Source organism: Pogona vitticeps, chromosome 5, assembly GCF_051106095.1.
Source record: "Pogona vitticeps strain Pit_001003342236 chromosome 5, PviZW2.1, whole genome shotgun sequence".
NCBI classification, from domain to species: domain Eukaryota; kingdom Metazoa; phylum Chordata; class Lepidosauria; order Squamata; family Agamidae; genus Pogona; species Pogona vitticeps.
The window spans coordinates 187,127,035-187,147,991 of record NC_135787.1 but is presented as its reverse complement, the minus strand read 5'-3'; the positions used below and the strand labels follow the sequence as shown (position 1 = coordinate 187,147,991).

At 43.9% G+C, this 20,957-nt stretch overlaps 1 protein-coding gene across 4 annotated transcripts in view; it reads left to right on the top strand.

Moving 5' to 3' along the window:
• Window positions 1-19,291, top strand: part of KRAS (KRAS proto-oncogene, GTPase) — a 47,672-nt gene extending 28,381 nt beyond the window's left edge. For 2 of the 4 annotated variants that reach the window (XM_020801026.3, XM_072999683.2), the window contains exons 5-6: window positions 7,350-7,473; window positions 14,420-19,291. In XM_020801026.3, the coding sequence (XP_020656685.3) occupies window positions 7,350-7,469 (120 nt within the window). In that variant the 3' untranslated portion in view covers window positions 7,470-7,473; window positions 14,420-19,291. The remainder of the gene's footprint in view (window positions 1-7,349; window positions 7,474-14,419) is intronic. The other 2 variants (XM_020801028.3, XM_020801027.3) reach the window with 2 other exon arrangements.
• The last annotated feature ends 1,666 nt before the right edge of the window (window positions 19,292-20,957 follow it).

Genomic DNA, 20,957 nt, shown 5'->3' with positions numbered 1-20,957 from the left:
GCTGCCGGAGGGAGATGTTCTTTCAAAGTATCCTGGTTCCTTGCATTAGTGTTTTCCATGGCAACATTTGAAGAAGTTGGGTTTTTTTTAAATGAAATTTTCAGAATCACTCAGCCAGCAAAATAAGGTTCTGCGGGCTAAGTGAGTCGGGGAACGGAAGTCCAAAAAAGTAACTCTTCCAAACACTGCAGTGGAAAACCACCCACCCTGTGGACTAGAAGGGCTCTAGTAATGGATGTTGAAAATGTACACTTTTCCAAGCTCTTATTTGCATGCCCTGTTCTGTCCTATAGGCTGCCTTCACCACGATTCAGAAGCACTGCTTCACTGGTCTTCCTTCCCTATGGAGAAAACATTTCATTGTACATTGTAGATTATCTTATCTGTAGTGGAGATAGAGGGACATAGTATAGTAGGACCCCCCCATCTGTGGAATTAGTGTCTGCTGATTCACTTATCTACTGGCTGAAATCACTAAATAAAAGCCAGAAATACCTATTTATATAAAGTGGTGCCCTGCATAGCAACGATAATCTGTTCAGCAAAAATCGTCGCTATACGGATTCGTCGCTATGCAAAAAAAGCCCATAGGAATGCATTAAAACCCGTTTAATGCGTTCTTATGGGCAAAAAAATCACCTTAAAGCGAAAATCCTCCATACGGCGGCCATTTTCGCTGCCCGGTACGCGAGGAATCTGGGCAAAAACACAGTGGGTGGCCATTTTTTTAACCCGGCGGCCATTTTGGAACCGCCAATCAGCTGTTCTAAAAACATCGCTATACGAAAATCGGTAAGCGAAACAGCTTGCCGATCGTCGCAAAGCGATTTTTTACCATTTAAAACATCGTTATGCAGTCACAAAAACGATCGCAAAAAAAGTTGCTATGCGGATTCATTGTTAAACGGGGCGCCCGTTAAGTGAGGCACCACTGTATATATTCAATGTTTATTTACCAGAACTGGCCACTGGAGGGAGCCAGAGGCCCTACAGTATATAGCATTTGATTGTTGTTGTTTAGTCATGTCAGACTCTTCGTGACCCCATGGACCAGAGCACGCCAGGCCCTCCTGTCTTCCACTGCCTCCCGGAGTTGGGTGGAAGTCACGTTGGTCGCTTCGATGACACCGTCCAACCATCTCGTCCTCTGTCGTCCCCTTCTCCTCTTGCCTTCACACTTTCCCAACATCAGCGTCTTTTCCAGGGAGTCTTCTCATGAGATGGCCAAAGTATTGGAGCCTCAGCTTCAGGATCTGTCCTTCCAGTGAGCACTCAGGGTTGATTTCCTTCAAAATGGATAGGTTTGTTCTCTTTGCAGTCCAGGGGACTCTCAAGAGTCTCCTCCAGAACCACAATTCAAAAGCATCAATTCTTCGGCAGTCAGCCTTCTTTATGGCCCAGCTCTCACTTCCATACATCACTACAGGAAAAACCATAGCTTTGACTATGCGGACCTTTGTTGGCAAGGTGATGTCTCTGCTTTTTAAGATGTTACCTAGGTTTGTCATTGCTTGCCTCCCAAGAAGCAGGCATCTTTTAATTTTGTGGCTGCTGTCACCATCTGCAGTGATCATGGAGCCCAAGGAAATAAAATCTGTCACTACCTCCATATCTTCCCCTTCTATTTGCCAGGAGGTGATGGGAACAGAACTTTGTTTTTTTGATGTTGAGCTTCAGACTATTTTTTGCGCTTTCCTCTTTTACCCTCATTAAGAGGTTCTTTAATTCCTCCTCACTTTCTGCCATCAGAGTGGTATCACCTGCATATCGGAGGTTGTTGATATTTCTTTTGGCAATCTTAATTCTGGCTTGGGATGCCTCCAGTCCAGCCTTTCTCGTATTCTGCATATAAGTTAAATAAGTCGGGGGACAATATACAGCCTTGTCGTACTCCTTTCCCAATTTTGAACCATTCAGTTGTTCCATATCCAGTTCTAACTGTTGCTTCCTGTCCCACATATAGGTTTCTCAGGAGACAGATAAGGTGGTCAAACACTCCCATTTCTTTAAGGACTTGCCATAGTTTGCTGTGATCCACACAGTCAAAGGCTTTTGCGTAGTCAGTGAAGCAGAAGTAGATGTTTTTCTGGAACTCTCTGGCTTTCTCCATCATCCAGCGCAAGTTAGCAATTTGGTTTCTAGTTCCTCTGCCTCTTCGGAATCCAGCTTGTACTTCTGGGAGTTCTTGGTCCACATACTGCTGAAGCCTACCTTGTAGGATTTTGAGCATAACCTTGCTAGCATTTGATACTCAAGCATTTTTCAGCATCCACAGGGGGCACCTTGGAACCGATCCCACATGGATACTACGGTCCTATTGGACTTTCTCCCATAATATAGCCATTAACTGCATGAACCTACATTTCCGTCCCATGCAGGCCTTTGGATATACCCAGCCTGCTTCCTACCTTGCTTGTCCCTTTTAAATTTATGTTGCTTACATACCTTTTTCTATAGGTTCATTTTGATGGTGTCTAAGAGCCGACGGATTAGGCTGTTTTACCAGCAACAGGGAGCACTGAAATACTGTCCATTTAATCTGTAGCCCTCATGCACTTGGATTATTAAAAACAAAACAAAAAACAGAACTCCAAATTCAACAGTTTTGCAGTGGCTGAAATCCTGTTGGTTTAATCTTAATAAGTTGAATCTAGAGTACCTCATTGAATCAATGGGGATTTGGTGAGTCAACTCTTCAGTAAGTTCCACTGATGAGATGGGTCTACTTTAGTTGTACTTTACTATGCTAAGCAATAGGATTTCTGCCACTGAGTAATTACCATTGTATATTATGACCCCAGTGGAATTTTAGCTTAGGTTTGGGTTGTGGTTTAGGGTGGAGCTTGGGTTTTTGCATACATATGTCGTATGTTTTGTAATTCTCCAGAATGTGTTCCATCCTGCAGGCAACCACAGGATTTCATGCTTCCTGTGATTTGACCCCCACCCCCCAAAAAACATGGAATACTTCCTGTTTCTCTACATTGCATTGTGTGTTTTGTTCTACCAGGTGGATAGATATTTACAGGGATCCTGGTAGAACTTCCAAGATATTTGGGATATTTAAGGATTAGTATTACCCAGTGCTATTGTACAGTGAATTTCCATTGCCGAGCAAGAGTTTGAATCCTGAGTCCTAGCTCAGTGTTCTGTTCGCTACACTTGGAACCAAAAACGTACTCCAGTGCCAAAGAAAAATAGATTTATTTGGAGAATTCATATCCTGGTCATTATTTTTAAAAAAGATTAATCTGTGAAAGAGCAATGCATGTTTTACTTGTTTGTTGGGGTTTTAGTCTGCAAAAACACCACACCTGTTTAAAAAGAAGAACTAGTCATTAGACAGACCTGTACGTTGCAAGTATGTGCTAACAGTGGTGCAGAGAAATCTACGGTATATTTTAGGGCTGGTTGTGTGTGAATTCTGGAACAAAACGGGACTCTAGGGGGCAGTAGAGTGTCCCATCCTGTTGCATGAGGGGTAAAGATAGAATGCTTATCCTGTGTAACACAAGTTTTCTTTCCCACACACAAACAGCAGGCAATATTATAGGAATTCTGGTGCAGGAAATTTGCTCTCTTTCCGTGCCACAAAGACAAGGGAAACCGGCTTTGCTCTTTCAAGGAAAGGGAGAAAATTCCTCACAATGGTGCTTTGTACCGTGTGAGCTTGCAGTTCTGTGCAAGATAATCCCCCCAGCCAGTCCTTACTTTTATCCTCTCTCCGTGTGTGTGTGTGTGTGTGTGTGTGTGTGTGTTCCCTTTGTGTAAAAAGAGCCCTCCTATGGGAGAATATTGAATGTTACTGTGACCAAAACAAGACCTTGAAAAGTGGCAATAGCTTTGATTAACCCACCGCTGGAGAGAGCCTATAGGTGGAGGGAATGGCTGTGAAAAAATAACTTAGCCATGGGACTGGGCATGCTAGATGTGGAGGGTGGTTAGTGAATTGGAGTACAGCAGGACTCTTGTATCCACGGGATCGGTATCTGTTGATTTTAGTTATCCACAGTCTGAAAATACAGTGGTGCCTCGCTTAACGATGATAATCCGTTCCAGGAAAATTGGCGTAAAGCGAAAATAAAAAACCCATTGAAACGCATTGAAACCCGTTCATTGCGTTCAATGGGGCAAAAGCTCACCATCCAGCGAAGATCCTCCATACGGCGGCCATTTTCGGTGCCTGTATAGCGAGGAATCCATCCCTAAACACAGCAGGGAGCCATTTTAATCACCCGGTAGACATTTTGAAACCGCCAATTAGCTGTTCAAAAAACATTGTTTTCGAAGAATCAGTTCCCAAAGCAGGGAACCAATCATCGTAAAGTGAAATTCCCCCATCCAGACCATCATTTTGTGATCGCAATTGCGATTGCGAAAAGATTGTCATTAAGCGGTTTTGTCGTAATGTAGGGCAATCGTAAAGCGAGGCACCACTGTATTGAAAGAAAAATCCTAGAAATGTATTTCTAAAGCTGAGGTTACCCAAACTGGCCACTAGGAGCCAGAGATCACGCTATGTATATATACCATATTGTTCACTATTAAAATAATGTTCTCTATCATCCACATTTTTCAGCCTCTTCTGTGGGGAGGCCTTAGAATTGATCTCTTGCAGATACGGGGGTCCTGCTGTATATCTATTAAACTTCACTGACACCCCCCCCTTCCAGGCCCATTCTCCCATCCATGTTTGTCTTGCACGAGGCCAGAATGGGTGGAAATGTTGTGGAAGAGGGTAGCACAAATTATCAAAGAGTTGGAGCAGCTTCCCTTTAAGGAAAGGTTACCGTTTCTGTAGCTATCTTGGTTAGAAGAAAAATTAAGTGGATGGAGGTGTATAAAATTATGCATGATACAGGAAACTGGATAAGGAAATGTCCCCGCCCATCACCCCCAATATTAGACCATAGAAGTCATTCTTTGAAGCCGAATCTTAGGAGATCAAAGGAGTCCAGTATCCACAGAGACCTGATTAGCCTGTGGAATTCTCTGCCACAAGATAGTGTTGGCGGCCAAGTTTAAAAGGCGACTGGCCGCATTCTAAGAGATGGGGTGTTGGTGGGTTCCAGTGTTAACAGGTATACCTTGTTTCTCTGAAAATAAACCCTAGTATGATCTTTCAGGAAGCTCGTCATATCAGCCCTACCCCAAAAAATGCCCCAGTGAACCCCGCCCGCCACCCTTGTGCAGCAAGCAGCAGAAGATGCCATGACTGTACTTGAATAAATGTAGATGGTTGTACATGAAAATAAAATAAAACATCCCCTGAAAATAAGCCCTAAAGGGTTTTTTGGAGGAAAAATTAATATAAGACCCTGTCTTATTTTCGGGGAAACATGGTAGCGTCAAGGGCAGTGTGCCTCAGCATTTCGGTTTCAGAGGAGTTGGCAGGAGCTGCTTTACTCCCCCGTGTAAGCTACAGGAGTGTCAATGTGTGAGTGGAAGATTGGATTGGAAAGATCACATGCTGTCAGGTTCGTAAAGTGGTGCTTGATGTTCGCGCACATGCACCTCATTGCAGCAGCACAGAGCTGTTATAATGAAGAGCATGTGTGCATAGGGAGGGTGTGAATTCGTTGTTCCTTTTTTCAAACTGAGCACTACCTTGCTATATAGATTGATAGCACCGTAACTCCTAGTTGTGCAGATAGACAGGATTTCAATTAGAAAATAGATTTTTTAAAAAAATAAGCTGTTATTCTGGGGATTTCGGTCCGAAACCCCTCCTGCACCTTTGTGGTTTCAACCACTTGTTTAAAGGTCTTCCCCCATGGGTGGATAGCTTCTTAAAAGCCTTCTTCTGGAAACCCTCCTGCTTTTTCCTCCGGTTGCTTCTGGCACATGGTTTGGTCCAGTGCAAGCCTCCTTCTCTTTCTTTGGCTTTTGGTGGCGGTGGTGATGGTCTCTCTCTTCCTCCCTCTCTCTGCATTGCTGAAACCGAATCAAAACCTCCTGTTCTTGCCGACCGGAATGAACGCAGCTGGTCCAAACTGCCTCGAAGGGGTTTCTTTGAGGGCCATGTCGAGAGGAGTTGAGGGGTGCAGTGTCCACGGGAGCCCCACATAGACCCAGATATTGCTCTGATGGTGAGGAAACCCATTGGGTCAGAACATGATGCTTTCTGCCATGGCAGTGCCTGAGGGTTAAAAAAAATACACCCTCCCTGGTATTTGTAAAATGGGAATCGACATGCTTTTAACTTATTATTATTATTAGTAGTAGTAGTTTTATTTATATGCCACATTTCTCCCAACAAGGGACCCAAAGCGGCTCACAACATTAAAATTCACACAGTTAAAAACACAATAAGTAAAATATAGCAGCTTAGCAGTTTCTAAACAGTTTACCTCAGTTGCCCTGTGGTTTCCTCAGTAAAAAATGGTGGGGCAATCTTCTTTGAAAAATAGTATAAAATGGTGGGCAACCTTCTTAGAACCCACCCGCCCACGCCAACCTTTATCTCAAGAGAAAGTTGGGTTTCTGCTCATGCACTCTCCGTCGTTGGAGAGCAGAGCTTTGAAAAAGTTTGTTCATTTATTGTGTTATCTTCAAAAGCTGTTCGATTCTAAAGTGAAATATGAAAAAGGTAGATCATTTGGATCAGCTTCCCCTTAGCCAGGTGATCTCAAGATAATTGTTGGATTGCAACTTCCATTAGCCCTAAGCTGCATGGCCAGTGGTCACATAAAATAGCAGCTGTAGTCTAAAAAAATTATGGGTGCGGAAGGCTGGTCTAGATCCTTGAGAACTGTCTTTTGCCACTGACTATAGTGAGCATGATGATATGCTTAAAGTCTTTGTTTACATCAGTGGTTCTGAACTTTGGGTCCCTAGATGTTCTTGGACTACAACTCTGAGAAATCGTGGCCGGCACAGTTAGTGGTGAAAGCTTTAGTCCGAGAACATCTGGGGGGAACCAAGGTTGGGGACCGCTGGTCCACATGATATTAGGGGCAGACTATACATTACAGACAGCCTATCATTAGTAGAGAGAATTCCTTTAGTGCTCAAAGACATCTGATTGTCACATCAGGAATGTTTCACGCCTGTCGTTTGCAAATGACGCTGCCTTTTTTTGTGATTGCAAGAAATCACAGTCTTTAATTTCAACTGTTAAAAGTGCTCAGTCAGGAGGTCTGTCTGGATCACATCTCTGGAAGACGAACAGATATTTCAGCTTTTAATGATGAGTGACCTGTAACGTGTAGTTTGACTGCATGTTACCAGCTGGTTTCCTCAGAAGTGTAGCTATCCGTTTCAGTGTTCCTCTATAGGTCTGGGGCCCCCTTGGTCGTCATCCTGGTTAACAAAAGCTGACTTTAAAGGAGTTGTGTTTTACAATGCAGAGAGTGGAGGATGCTTTTTATACATTGGTCCGAGAGATCCATCAATACAGATTGAGAAAACTCAACACCGAAGAAAAGACTCCTGGGTGCGTGAAAGTTAAAAAATGCCTTTTAATGTGACAGGGTAAGTTTGTTCTTGTTTTAAAAAAAAATTGGCAGAAAAACATCTGATCACCAGTAGCGAATCAAATATAGCTTGCCTCTTGTCTATGGTGATTCCAGTAATTTCAGAATGATTGTAAGTACCAGCCCATCAGTTATATCGTAGCCGATGTCCTAATTTTTCAGTGTCACACAAGGTTCTTCTTCTTTCCATCTGCTACTGTTAGGTAAGAAATGACATGAGAATATGTAATATCAAGACACCCAGTAATTGTGGCGGATAGTTGCCTGATAAAGCTATTCAAGAATACCCAAATTTCTTAAAGCATTTTAAAGATTCAATGCAACCACACAGCTTGGCCACATTCCTTCTATGGACTACGACTTTCAGAATCCCCAGACAGGTCTGGTGGAATCTAGGAACCATCATCCACAAAAATGTAACTTGGCCAAGTCGTGATTTTAGTTCACAAAAACGTTGTACTGTAGTTGATTAATTATTGGACTAAGTTGCTACAAGACTCTTTGTTATTTTCTTCTTCAGTAATCTGTGGAATGTTTTGTTTTCAGAGTGGGCTTGTGCTTATTCTTTTTCATTTAGTGGCTGACGTTTCAACCCATAAAACCAGGAGGCCTGGATCTGAGTGTGGATCCTCTCGATTTCCCCCCTCACTCCTGCCTTAAAACAAATATATATGCTCATTGATAGAAAACCATTTATTGATATATTTTCTCCTACAGCTTTATTGCTTTTTTTTAAATGGTAGGCGTTAGTGAGGGGTGGTCTCAACCCCTATAATCGTGGCCACTGTGTTTCCCTTGTTTGCACAATCCCTCCACTGCAATGCAGCAGATTAACAAGTGAAATTAACTACTATCGGTCAAGAAGTAGCCGCGCCGTTTGCAGTGGCTTGTGCAACACTCGAGGTGACACAGAACTCCTCAGTGGATCTCTGGTGGCCTTTTCATGTGCAGGCATCGTGGCTGGCTGGCAGTTAGAGGATGCATGTGTGAGAATGGAGCTTCAGTCCGAATGCACTATGTTTTGTGCTGTGCTTCAACCATGCTGAGCTTTGAGGTGGGGAAGACTTCAGGATTCCACCCCTGGGTCCATTCTCTCTCTCCCCCCCCCCCCCTTCATTGGCTTGGATGCAGAAAACAATCATCTGAGGTGCAGAAAATCCTGAGGAAGAACTTCCTGGCCATAAAAGATGTTGGACAAGGGAAAGACCTGTCTCAGAAAGCTTTTCCCCGGAAGGTGTTTAGGAGGGTGGGCAACCATCTATCAGAGATGCTTCACCTGTGTGTTTCCTAAACTGGCAGGGAAACTAGTTGATCCTTCCAGCTCAACTTTTCTGTGATTCCAGAATTAAAGGATTAAATAAATTGAATCCTCTTCAAACCACAAGAGAAAGTAGTTCTGACACAGGTTAGGTTCTATAGCTCAAGACTCTGCTGTGGAAACTGTTATTCTTAGACCTTTTCAGTCAGCGTAGCAACTGGTCCTATTGGTGGGGGGATTCTGAACACTGAAGTCTAGAGCTTTTCTCCGTGATGTGACTCCACTTTCCCACATACCATGCGTTTTAAAGATTATTATTGTGTGCGCCACATAATGTGTGAAATCTTACGTCTGCTTTTTCTGCAGTTCTCTCTACATAGGATTATAATCCACACCAATTTTCCTTCCAGGAAGAGCCCTTTGCTAAACTCATTGGGTTTACTGTTGAGTAAAGTTCAATGGGATTGTACTATGAATTGGATGCTTTAGTTGCATGTTTTCTTCCTTCAGATAAGGCCAACTGAATGTACTGTAGTAAGGCTGTTTTCTGAGGAAAGTGTGCATGAGAGAGTGCCAGAACTTAGAATAGTTACTTTTTGGACCACACCTTCCCTAACATGAGCTCGAGAATGAGCTGAGGTTAGGAAGAGATGCTAAAAGCAACCAAAACAGTGGGAATAGAAAGAATGGTAACAGACTACAAAGAAAAGGCAGAAGTGCTCATTAAGGTGTCAGATAATTGAAGGGGTGCTATTGTCTGCAAAAAAAAAAAAAAAAGGAGGAACCTGGGAACTGCAGGCCGGCCAGTCATTCCCCAAGCACCTTGAAAACCATATACTGTAGTAGTAACCAGAAGCCAACATGCCAAACTAATCTTATCTCATGCTTAGATTGGGTAGCCCCCCCTGGTAGTTCATGGGAATGCAGTACATATATCTTGACTTCAGCAAAGCTTTTGACGCCATGTTATTCCGAATAGCAAGCTAACAAATTTTAGGCTGGGATAGAACAATTATCAAGTGATTATCAATGGGAGGAAGTAACGAGTGGGGTGCCACAAGGCTTAGTCCTGTGCTCTTCCACATTTATTTATTTTTTTATTTATTTTATTTATTTTATTTATATCCCGCCTATCTAGTCGCGAAGACTACTCTAGGCGGCTTACAACAAAGTTAAAATACAATAAAAATAAAACAACAAATTACAAAACATGTAAAAGTAAAAAGACAATAAAAAAAATAAGAAAATCAAAAATAATCTGGTGAGAAGGCCTGCCGAAACATCCAGGTCTTTAGTAGATTCTTGAAAGTGCCCAGCGAGGGAGCTCCGCGAATGTCAGGAGGTAAGTTATTCCACAGGCGAGGAGCCACCGCCGAGAAGGCCCTATTTCTTGTTTTCTCTTTCCGGGCCTCCCTCGGCGTCAGGCTCCTCAGCCTTACCTCCTGGCTCGCCCGTGTGACCACCTGTGACTCCATGGAGAGCACCGGGTCCAGATGGATCCCCAAGCTGATAATCCCATCCCTTGCAGGGAGAGTCACCCCCCCAAAGGAGAGGGAGTTTCCCAAATCCCCTCAGCACTTCCGTCTTGTCCGGGTTCAGCCTAAGCCCGTTCTCCTGCATCCATTCCAGTATAGTCCAGTATAGTCCCCAGGCAGCGCTGGAGGCACAGGACGGCTTCTCCTGCGGTTGGCAAAAAGGAGATGTAGAGCTGCGTGTCGTCCGCATACTGGTGACACGAAGCACCACACCCCCTGATGACCCCACCCAGCGGCCTCATATAGATGTTAAATAGCATTGGGGAGATAATCGACCCCTGTGGAACCCCACAATTGAGGCTCCACGGGGCCGAGACCCTCTCCCCAAGCTGAACTCTCTGGGGACGGTCCTCCAAGAAGGAACGGAGCCAGGACAATGCCAGGCCACCTATTCCCAACTCGGAGAGCCTCCCCAGGAGGATACCATGGTCGACGGTATCAAAGGCCGCTGAGATGTCGAGGAGGACCAACAGGAACACTTTGCCCCTATCGGCCTCCCTCAGTAGGTCATCACACAGGGCGACCAAAGCCGTTTCTGTGCCGTGGCGCGGCCTGAAGCCCGACTGGAATGGATCCAGGGCATCTGTTTCTTCCAAGAGCGCCTGAAGCTGGTCGGCCACCACCCTCTCGACTACCTTGCTAAGGAAGGAAACATTGGCGACGGGCCTGTAGTTGCCAATTTCGTCCGCCGCCAAACTAGGTTTCTTCCTAATGGGCCTAATGAGTGTGTCCTTCAGGGCAGATGGAAATCTGCCCTCAAGGAGAGACCCATTTATAATAGCCGTGGCCCACTCCGTTGTTAACGGCCTGGCTGCTTTGATTAGCCAGGCCGGGCAAGGGTCCAAAGAGGAGGTGGTGGCACGACATTTTTATTAATGGCTTGGATGAAGGGGTGCAGGGGCATGTTTATCAGATTTTCAGATGACACAAAATTGGGTGGAATAGCTAACATCCTGGAAGACAGAAACAGTTCCCAAAATGATCTAAATAGGCTTGAGCACTGGGCTGAGAACAACAAAATGAAATTCAACAGGGATAATTTGCAAAGCCCGACACTTGGCGGAGGGAAGCAAACACACAGTTACAAGATGAGGGATATTTGGCTCTCTGATACTATATACAGTATTGCAGACTGCAAGCTGAATATGAGCCAACAGTGCAATGCAGCTGCAAAAAAGGCAAATGCTATTTTATGCCACATTAACAAAGGTATAGTCTCTAAATTGCATGAAGTACTAGTTCTCCGCTATTCAGTACTGGTTAAGTCTCATCTTGAGTACTGTGTTCAGCACCCAAAGATGATCAGGGGAGTGGAAACCAGGCCCTGCAAGGAGAGACTGAAAGAACTGGGCATGTTTAGCCTTTAGGAGAGAAGACTGAGGGGAAATTATGACAGAACTCTTCAAATAGTTTGAAGATTTTCATACAGAGGAAACACAGGATCTGCCTTAATCATCCCAGAATGCAGGACGTGTAATAATGGGTTCAAGTTAAGGGAAACATTTCTCAGGAAAAGCTGTATCGTGCTACACCTGCATCCTGGTGTCCTTGTCTCCCTGAATCATCTTCAAAAATGTCAATCGGAATAACTGTTAGAGCAGTATGACGATGGAACCAAATGCCTCAGGAAATTTTGAGCCGTGTCAACACTGGTAGCATTCAAGAGGCCATCTGTCAGGTAGACTTTGACTTAGATTTCCTGAATTAAGCAGGAACTTGGATTTGATGGTCATATCGGCCTCTTCTAGTCCCATTATTTTGTGATTGTATGAACACCCCATACTAGTATCTGATGGGGAGTGGTATTTTGTAAGTTGATGTTCTAAAAAGGGATATTACTACCTGGCCCAGGACAGGAGTATTACATGGAAGTCAGATGCTGCTTTTAAACCAAGTTGGATCATGTGTTTCCTAGAAGCTGGACCCTGCTTTGTGTTAAAGTTCTGGTGACTCATGTTCTGGAAATCAGAAGATGGAAACAAATGTAAATAGAAGAAGCTTCAGGGATGTGTAGGGTAACAATCACAGCCATTGTGTTTGGGGAGGAATCCATTTCAACACATTTCCTGAGACTGAAGGACCTGGCATATTGTTGATACAAACCTATAAGCAAGACTGAATAAATTAAGTGGTTTTTTTTCTAGTTAGTGGTTTTGGGTTGGATGGTTGGGTAGTGGCTTAATGGGACACTGGCAAAATGTCCTCCATCTCAGCGACATTCCTTTAAGATATCAGAAGTGGGAGGATTGAAAAATAGCATATAGAAATAGGTGGACTTGAAAATGTAGACTTTTATGGTGCAGTTTGATTTGGTGTATGAGAGTGTGGTTCTCAACCTGGGATCCCCAGATATTCTTGGACTAAAACTCCCAGACGCCTTCACCACTAGCTGTGCTGGCCAGGATTTCTGGGAGTTGTAGGCCAAGAACATCTGAGGACCCAAAGTTCGGAAGGATTGAGTTAGAGGACCAAATGGGGGTTTGTATTTGCTTGAGAGGAAAAAAAACCCTTTTGCTTGTTTCCATCACAGTTAGTTAAATTCGGTATGTCTTAAACGAGGATCCCGTTGAGCTTTGGTGAAGCCCAACGCTGTGCTCGTAGAGGTCTGTGCCGTCTTTGGCCAGCTGTTGTTCCAGTAGGGAGCACCCAGTGGGAACCAGCAGGGCTTCTTGTTTGCATAAGAGTTTACAGGGTACCTCCAGATATCTCCATTACCCAAAAATAGATTTTCAGCCTTTCCGAAAATGCATCCTGATCCAAGTAATCCTAAAAAATGGATCAGAGAACACTTTGCTTAAATTGCAAAGAACAGTTGGCCACTGGAAAAGGAGGTGGCCTTGGGAAAATAAATATATCTTCCCTTCCTTAGAACAAATGAATGAAGCCAATGAAAACTATGGAGGTAACACGTGTGGTTGCTACCAATAAATTTATTCCAGTTCATAAAGAATGATTATACCCTTATGCACCATGGGATAAGAGTAGGGAGAGCTTTCTAGCCAGCAGGGGTGGGGTGGGGGTTGTGAAATAACTGGGGCTTTGTCCCAGGGCACCAAAGACTCGAGGTGACCCTACTGATGAATGTTAGAAAAATAAATGGCACTTGTTACTGGCACTGTTGACTTTCCTTAAAAAGAGGCAGCTTTCGGGGTGCGCCTTTCTCTCCCTTTTCCTTTGAGGGGCTCATGGGCAGGCCCCAATGCTGATTTTTCCCCCAGGTAACAAAATGATTAGTTATGGCTCCAATTTATTCATTTATTATTATAATTTTTATACCGCCCATTTAGTGGTGCATGCCATGCCTTCCGGGTGGCTTTACAGATGTGAAAAATAAACGCAATAACCCAAATACCCACCCATCCCAAAATAATCTAAAAAAACAACCTGCCACTAAAGAACCCACAATGGCTAATCTGTGATTCCAGCCCCACCACTGGCAGGTCGCAGTCTCCAGGTGAAGAAGGAGGCAATTTGCAAAATATAGAATCTCTGCACATGATCAGGAATACTCTCCTCTCCCCACCCCCCAGAACCCCAGTTATATGAAGTGATTCCACACAGAAGAGAAGCTTTCTTATTCCGATAACCTCTTGCCATTTGGAGAGACTAAGAAGCACAAGATGGGGCCAGAACTCTCCCTGATCACACCTTCATATAACCCTGTTTGGAACAGCTGAATAGGGTTATAGTTAGAGATGGGCACGAACCAGGGAAATGGCGAATCGGGGTGGTTTGTGGCAATCCATGAACCGCCCATGAACCCTGGAAAAAAAATTAAATAGTTTGTGATTCATTGTGTGTGGGTTCCGTGCCTGGGGAGGGGACCCTAACGCCCTGGCCCCCATCGCCTCCCCACCTGATGCTGCGGCCGCCTCCACCCTCATCTTCAGAGGACAGCAGCTAAGCGTCACTTCCACACAATGAAACACCAGGTGAAAAAAACAACACAACTTCATTTCAGCAAAAAGGGATCCACAAACCGAACTACAAACCAGCCTCAGGGTTATCGTTAGGTTGGTGTCCATCTCTAGTTACAGTTAAAAGCACTGGAGGTTTTTTATTTGGGGGGGGGAGTGCGGAAATCATTTTAGTCTGCAAATATACTGTGTGTTTCGGTATTGAAATTTGTTGTCTGCGATGCTTCTTTGCAGGGTGTCGATGACGCCTTCTATACATTAGTCCGGGAAATCCGAAAGCACAAAGAGAAGATGAGCAAAGACGGCAAAAAGAAGAAAAAGAAGTCAAAGACAAAGTGCACAATTATGTAAATGAAATCTCTCCTTTGTTCTAGAGGTGTATGTTGGAAAACGTGATTATTATTATTTTTTTGTACCATTACACTAAATTATTAGCACACACGTTTTTTTGGCGTTTCGGTTAAAACCTTCCTCTCCGCTTTCTGCTGGCCTTCTTTTCTGGACGCTTGCTTTGAAATGACAGTGGAAGCTCTTCTTCTAAAGTGCCAAAAAAAAAATCTTGGGAGGGTTGAGCCGAGCGACGCCCGTGAAAAACAAAATAGAATCTCCACCCCACCCCCTTTTAGGCATAGGCTGGTGCATGGAAAACTTGCTATGTCCTCTATCTTCTGTTTTGTCTCCCGGTTGCGAGCTCAAGGACCAGCCTTGCTACTGATTGGACCCAGACTACCAGTTTTCAGGACTGGAGGAGACTTTATGGATCAGGCCAAAGGGGAGATAGCCTCCGATGCAAAGGGGGACAGACATTGATAGTAGCTGGAATGCAAGTTTGGATGGGTTGCTTTGGACTACGGCTCCCAAATTAATTGAGCTGAAGATACTGCAAGCATCAGCAGTACTTCAGAACCCAAAGGCTGAGCTTAGGGAAGATGATGGTTGCACAAAAGATGTGGGACGGAAGCTCTTTGGGTGAATGGAGGAATTTCCAGGGCCAGTTGAGATGAGCGTAGGGCCAGACTAGAATAGCAAGGGAGACGGTCTTGATGGTGACGTTAAAGCTTAAGCAGTCCCTAGAACAAGGGAAAAGTTTCTTTCTGGGACTACATGCGGTTGAAGCTATAGTCCAGGCTCTGATAAAGGCACCATCCTAATATTGCCAGCTTAATTCCCACTGCCTTTTGTGATGTGGTTCAGTTAGAAGGATTAATCAAGAGTGGAAACACCAGGTGGCATTTTAAAAAGAAATGTAAGTTCAGCTCATTGCCGTGTTGATCCACTCGAAGACTTTTTCTTTTCTTGCTCGCTCGTAAGTCACATTTTCTTGTTGCATTTCCAATCAACCTGAACGAATGTTTTGAAAAGAAGGGTGGGGGGTGGAAAGGAAGCCCCAAGGACTTTTCACAAAGATGATTCACTCTTAAAGTGACTATTTTTTTCTATTAAAATTAAAAATGTTAAAAAAAAGAAATGAAGAAAAATTTCTAATTGGATTGGTTTTTCGCAACGAGCTCCTTCTTATTCTCATCTTGTGCCGACAAGCCGTTTCCAACGGACGGGCAACCCTCATAGGGTTTTCCAGGCATGCAGACTATAGTTGACCAGTCCCCTCTTTCTGATGGTGCTCTGGGATGTGTGCCAGTGTGCCCAGGGTCGTACAGGTGGCAGAGTACACAACCACCACCCACCCACCACTTGTGCTTCAAGTCATCTTGGCCAACATCCCTTTCAGGAGGCATAAAGGGGGATTTGAACTGCTAGCCCCCCGACTCTGCAGCGAAGGCACTCGTAACACTGTGCCTCCTAGAGTGGGGCTACGCTGGCATAATGGCTTGGTTTGGAAAAAAGCCACTGGGCACACATGGTCTCGGAGGGAACGTCGTCTGCCAACCCAACTGGAACCAATTGGAGCTACACTGTAGTTTGGTGCTGTTGTGCAAATCTGTGCATTTGAATGGGACAAACACGGAAGGAGTTCCCTGTGGATTTATGCCCCCTGGTTTCTCTTTCCTGTCAGGCAGCTTTCCACGGTCTGTTCCCTCACAGAGGTTCATTCCTATGGGAGCGAAAGCTTTTTACTATGCATGTCCTCGTTTCTAGAGCAACGCTCCCTCCCTCCTTTCCATCCTGCAGTACCATGCAGTATATCTTGACACTCATTTTATTTTGAGGTGGAGGCCTTTTTTTTGTAGTTTTAAGAATAGTTTTTGCCTTGCCCTTCTGAGGACCACATTGTACGTTGTTTTCCACTGGAATCACAGTACCTGCATGACTAAATGCCTGCAGTTCATCTTCACTGACTTTCACCAGCTTTTACTGGGTGTGTGTGTGTAGGGGGGGGGATTTCATCTCCCATTAGCCACCAGGGCATACTGGTTGAGGGATCCTGGGAACTGTCATCCAAACCGGAGTTTTCCAAAGCTCTGGGGCACACTCTTCATGTATTTCTGTCTCTGCTTTTCCTCACTCTGTTCACCATCTTTATCGAGCACTATTTTACCTCAGAAAGGTGGGTATGGGGCCGAACGCTAGTTAATGCTGTGGAATCTCAATGTACCACTAAGAGGGAAAAAAACATCTTTAAGGTTAATCATGTTTTCTTGTAAGAAACCACAATATGCAGAAGTCTTTTGTTCTTCTCAGCTTCCTGTTTATTTTTATTGAAATTAAGTTTTCATTTCTATAATAATTTGGAAGGATGCTGTTGTCTTATTTCTCAATCAGATTTTTAAAAAATCTCTTAAAGTCAGATTTTTAATCTGATTGAAACAGGTCAGTTTGTCATTGGGAAGCATTTATTTTAAGTCAGGACCCCCTTAAGGAACAGATTTTGGCAATAACTGTAATCTGGAGATCCTCTAAAAACCAAAATCTTTGAAAACGTGGTCAGTGTCGGTCTCTCTTCCAAGATGAATTGCTCAAAGCATGTATGGGAGGGCATGCCTGAGAAATGCATGCAATAATGAGGCCTGAGGCGATCTCTTAATTTTCAAAACCCTTTTCTCACTGGGAACACAGTCAAAGGAAAGCAAGGATTGAAAAATGAAAATGGTCGAACTCCTGCCTGCTTACTTTATGCTGGCATTAAGTACAGTGGTGTGAACTGCAGACTTGCTGCTAGTTAACCAGTCATTGCTTGTATCTCTTGTCTTGCACCAAATCATGTGGCTCGCACATGATGTCGAATATAAGCAGTGGTTCATTAACTAGTGGCTATCCGCTGCTATGATTTATGGCATTGCATTTAGTTGGTGTAATTAATTAACAGGATCCTGGCTGACGTTTCAGCAGGATTTGCATGGAAATCAGGCTGTAACCAATCGGTGATAGCAGGTAGCAGCCTAAATCTTGATCTTGTCTGGGGATGATGGGAGCTGCAATTCAGCGACATATGGAGCCCCCCCCCCAGGTTGGCCCGTTTCGCGGTCGGCACTACAAAGCTATAACCAAAGCTTGGGGGGAAAAATTACTTGGTGGGCTAAAATTCGCAGACTCCCCTAGCCATTTGAATGGAGATTCTGGGACTTGCAGTCCAAACGGTTACTTCCCCAAGTTCTTAGTTTGTTTGAAGCAAATAAAACTTTTAAGAGATTTGATCTGTTCACAGTGTTGTGCCAAAAAAAAAAAAAAACCCACAACAACCGATAATTCCACCATGCCTTCAGGAAGATTTTTTTTTCCTCCCTTGGTGCAAAAGAGAGAATTAGTTTATTCAGGTGCTACCAGAAAGAAAGAAAAAAGACCTTAGACCGTGAATGCCTCACTGTTTTTCCGCCGCATATCAAAATACTCTGTGTGACAAAGACTATGGTGCTTTCACCCATGGAGATATTTAAGTCCTGGCAGGGGCGGCTTGTGAAATGAGTGTGGGAGAGGGTCAATCTCCAAATTGGCACGGCACACCCCCCCCCATTCACTCACCAGCCCCCTGTAGCTGTCGGACTTTGATCTAATGCTGTGGTGAACTGGGCCGTAAATGTGAAAACTCTTTCCTTCGAAGCACAAACCCTTCCGTTTTCCATGTAGCTGCTACTAATGCCTTAAGCAACTTCACTTCTTTCACATCCTTTTTTTTCAAAGGGTAAAGAGTTCATTTACACCAAAATGCTTAATTTTTATATAACGAGCATGGCAAAAACATCCATCCATGCAGCTGGAGTCGAATGAGGCACACCACAGTATAAAACAGGTTATGAATATATATATATTTTTACCTCAGGACAGCTGGAGGTCTCCAATCAAGAATTGTCGGGGTGTGGAAGAATGGTTGGGTTGGGTTTTATGCAAGGATAGCATAGAAACATGACAGTAGCTCACCTCAGACTGGGCTCTCGTGCCTCTCCATATTAATTTTTGAGGTAAAAAAAGAAAGTTGGACAGTGTATGTGGGAGCAAGACCGGTCCTAAGTAATGAACTGTTCACATGTCTCTGATCCAAGCTGGTACTGTGGCCACAGTAGTAGACATTACCATCCCAAGTGGATGGGGTTTTTAAAAAATTAAATAATGATTTATTTGTTGGGAAGAAGTGCATACTGCATATGTAATGTGCAGTGGGAGACATTCCCCAAGCACTGAGCTAACATGGCTTCCCCTTGTGGCAGATTGCAACCAAAGGAACAGCAGTTATGGTTTCAGCGCTTTATGGACGGTACCCGTTTTCCTCAAGAATCTTCGTAATTTAATTCCACTGTTGTGTTTTAATGTTAAATTCGTCTTTCCTCTCCCTCTCTCTCTCTCTCTCTCTCTCTCGAGTGCCAAACCTATTACTAGAACCGTTTCTTAAAATGCAACATGTTTACTTAGAATGTATTTGAACTATTTTTGTATATAGAAACTAAAACGTACATGTTTTGTACATTGTCGCTTCTGGATTTTGTTTTTGTTTTTCAAAGGTGCAGAACTGATGCGGTGTGAATCAGGTCATTGGATGGGGGGGGCTTGTTTTATTTCAGTTATGGGGCCACAAAGACGCATTTCAAAAAACGACCACTGTTTGAATCTTTAAAAACCTTTTGTTCGCAGCATGTGCTGTAACGTGGAAGAAAAAAACTGTTTTGTCCCCAAAACCGCTCTTGTTGTAATTAATTAAAAAAAAGTTGTTCTGTGCTTCCGTGGCTTGTTTTCCTCAAAAGCAAAATTGCTTTCCTTCACTTTAAGCTCACGGCGGCTTATAATATTTTAAACTTGGGTTCTCTCAGCTTGGATGCCGAGATTGAATCTCTGTGTGTTTGTGTAGACAGATACTGACTTCAACGTCAGTTGAAATGTGCAGTTTTGTTTGCTATAATACACAACCAACAATTGCATCTCTTTTTTGCCTTGAAGTCGTCCTAAAACTGCTTCTTTACATGCATGTAAACCCAGTCTGACTAATTTTTGACAGAAATTAGGTTCATTCCCACAACAAGAATAAACAAATTTTCATTGAGTAGAGGACTAAAATCCTAATGCCGATTTGGAACACAACCGGCACCTCGCTAGTCAGCAGCACATTCCCACAAAACCTTGAACGCTTTTTCTTACACAAGCATAAATCAGCAATAAGACTCTGACTAAGGTTTAAAGGCCTCTCACTGATCATCTTAAGATTAAATTGGAAGGGAGACGGTCTTGATGATGACGTTAAAGCTTAAGCAGTCCCTAGAACAAGGGAAAAGTTTCTTTCTGGGACTACATGTGGTTGAAGCTATAGTCCAGGCTCTGATAAAGGCTCCATCCTAATATTGCCAGCTTAATTCCCACTGCCTTTTGTGATGTGGTTCAGTTAGAAGGATTAGTCAAGAGTGGAAACACCAGGTGGCATTTTAAAAAGAAATGTAAGTTCAGCTCATTGCCGTGTTGATCCACTCGAAGACTTTTTCTTTTCTTGCTCGCTCGTAAGTCACATTTTCTTGTTGCATTTCCAATCAACCTGAACGAATGTTTTGAAAAGAAGGGTGGGGGGGAAAGGAAGCCCCAAGGACTTTTCACAAAGATGATTCACTCTTAAAGTGACTATTTTTTTCTATTAAAATTAAAAATGTTTAAAAAAAAGAAAAGAAGAAAAATTTCTAATTGGATTGGTTTTTCGTAACGAGCTCCTTCTTATTCTCATCTTGTGCCGACAAGCCGTTTCCAACGGACGGGCAACCCTCATAGGGTTTTCCAGGCATGCAGAATATAGTTGACCAGTCCCCTCTTTCTGATGGTGCTCTGGGATGTGTGCCAGTGTGCCCAGGGTCGTACAGGTGGCAGAGTACACAACCACCACCCACCCACCACTTGTGCTTCAAGTCATCTTGGCCAACATCCCTTTCAGGAGGCATAAAGGGGGATTTGAACTGCTAGCCCCCCGACTCTGCAGCGAAGGCACTCGTAACACTGTGCCTCCTAGAGTGGGGCTACGCTGGCATAATGGCTTGGTTTGGAAAAAAGCCACTGGGCACACATGGTCTCGGAGGGAACGTCGTCTGCCAACCCAACTGGAACCAATTGGAGCTACACTGTAGTTTGGTGCTGTTGTGCAAATCTGTGCATTTGAATGGGACAAACACGGAAGGAGTTCCCTGTGGATTTATGCCCCCTGGTTTCTCTTTCCTGTCAGGCAGCTTTCCACGGTCTGTTCCCTCACAGAGGTTCATTCCTATGGGAGCGAAAGCTTTTTACTATGCATGTCCTCGTTTCTAGAGCAACGCTCCCTCCCTCCTTTCCATCCTGCAGTACCATGCAGTATATCTTGACACTCATTTTATTTTGAGGTGGAGGCCTTTTTTTTGTAGTTTTAAGAATAGTT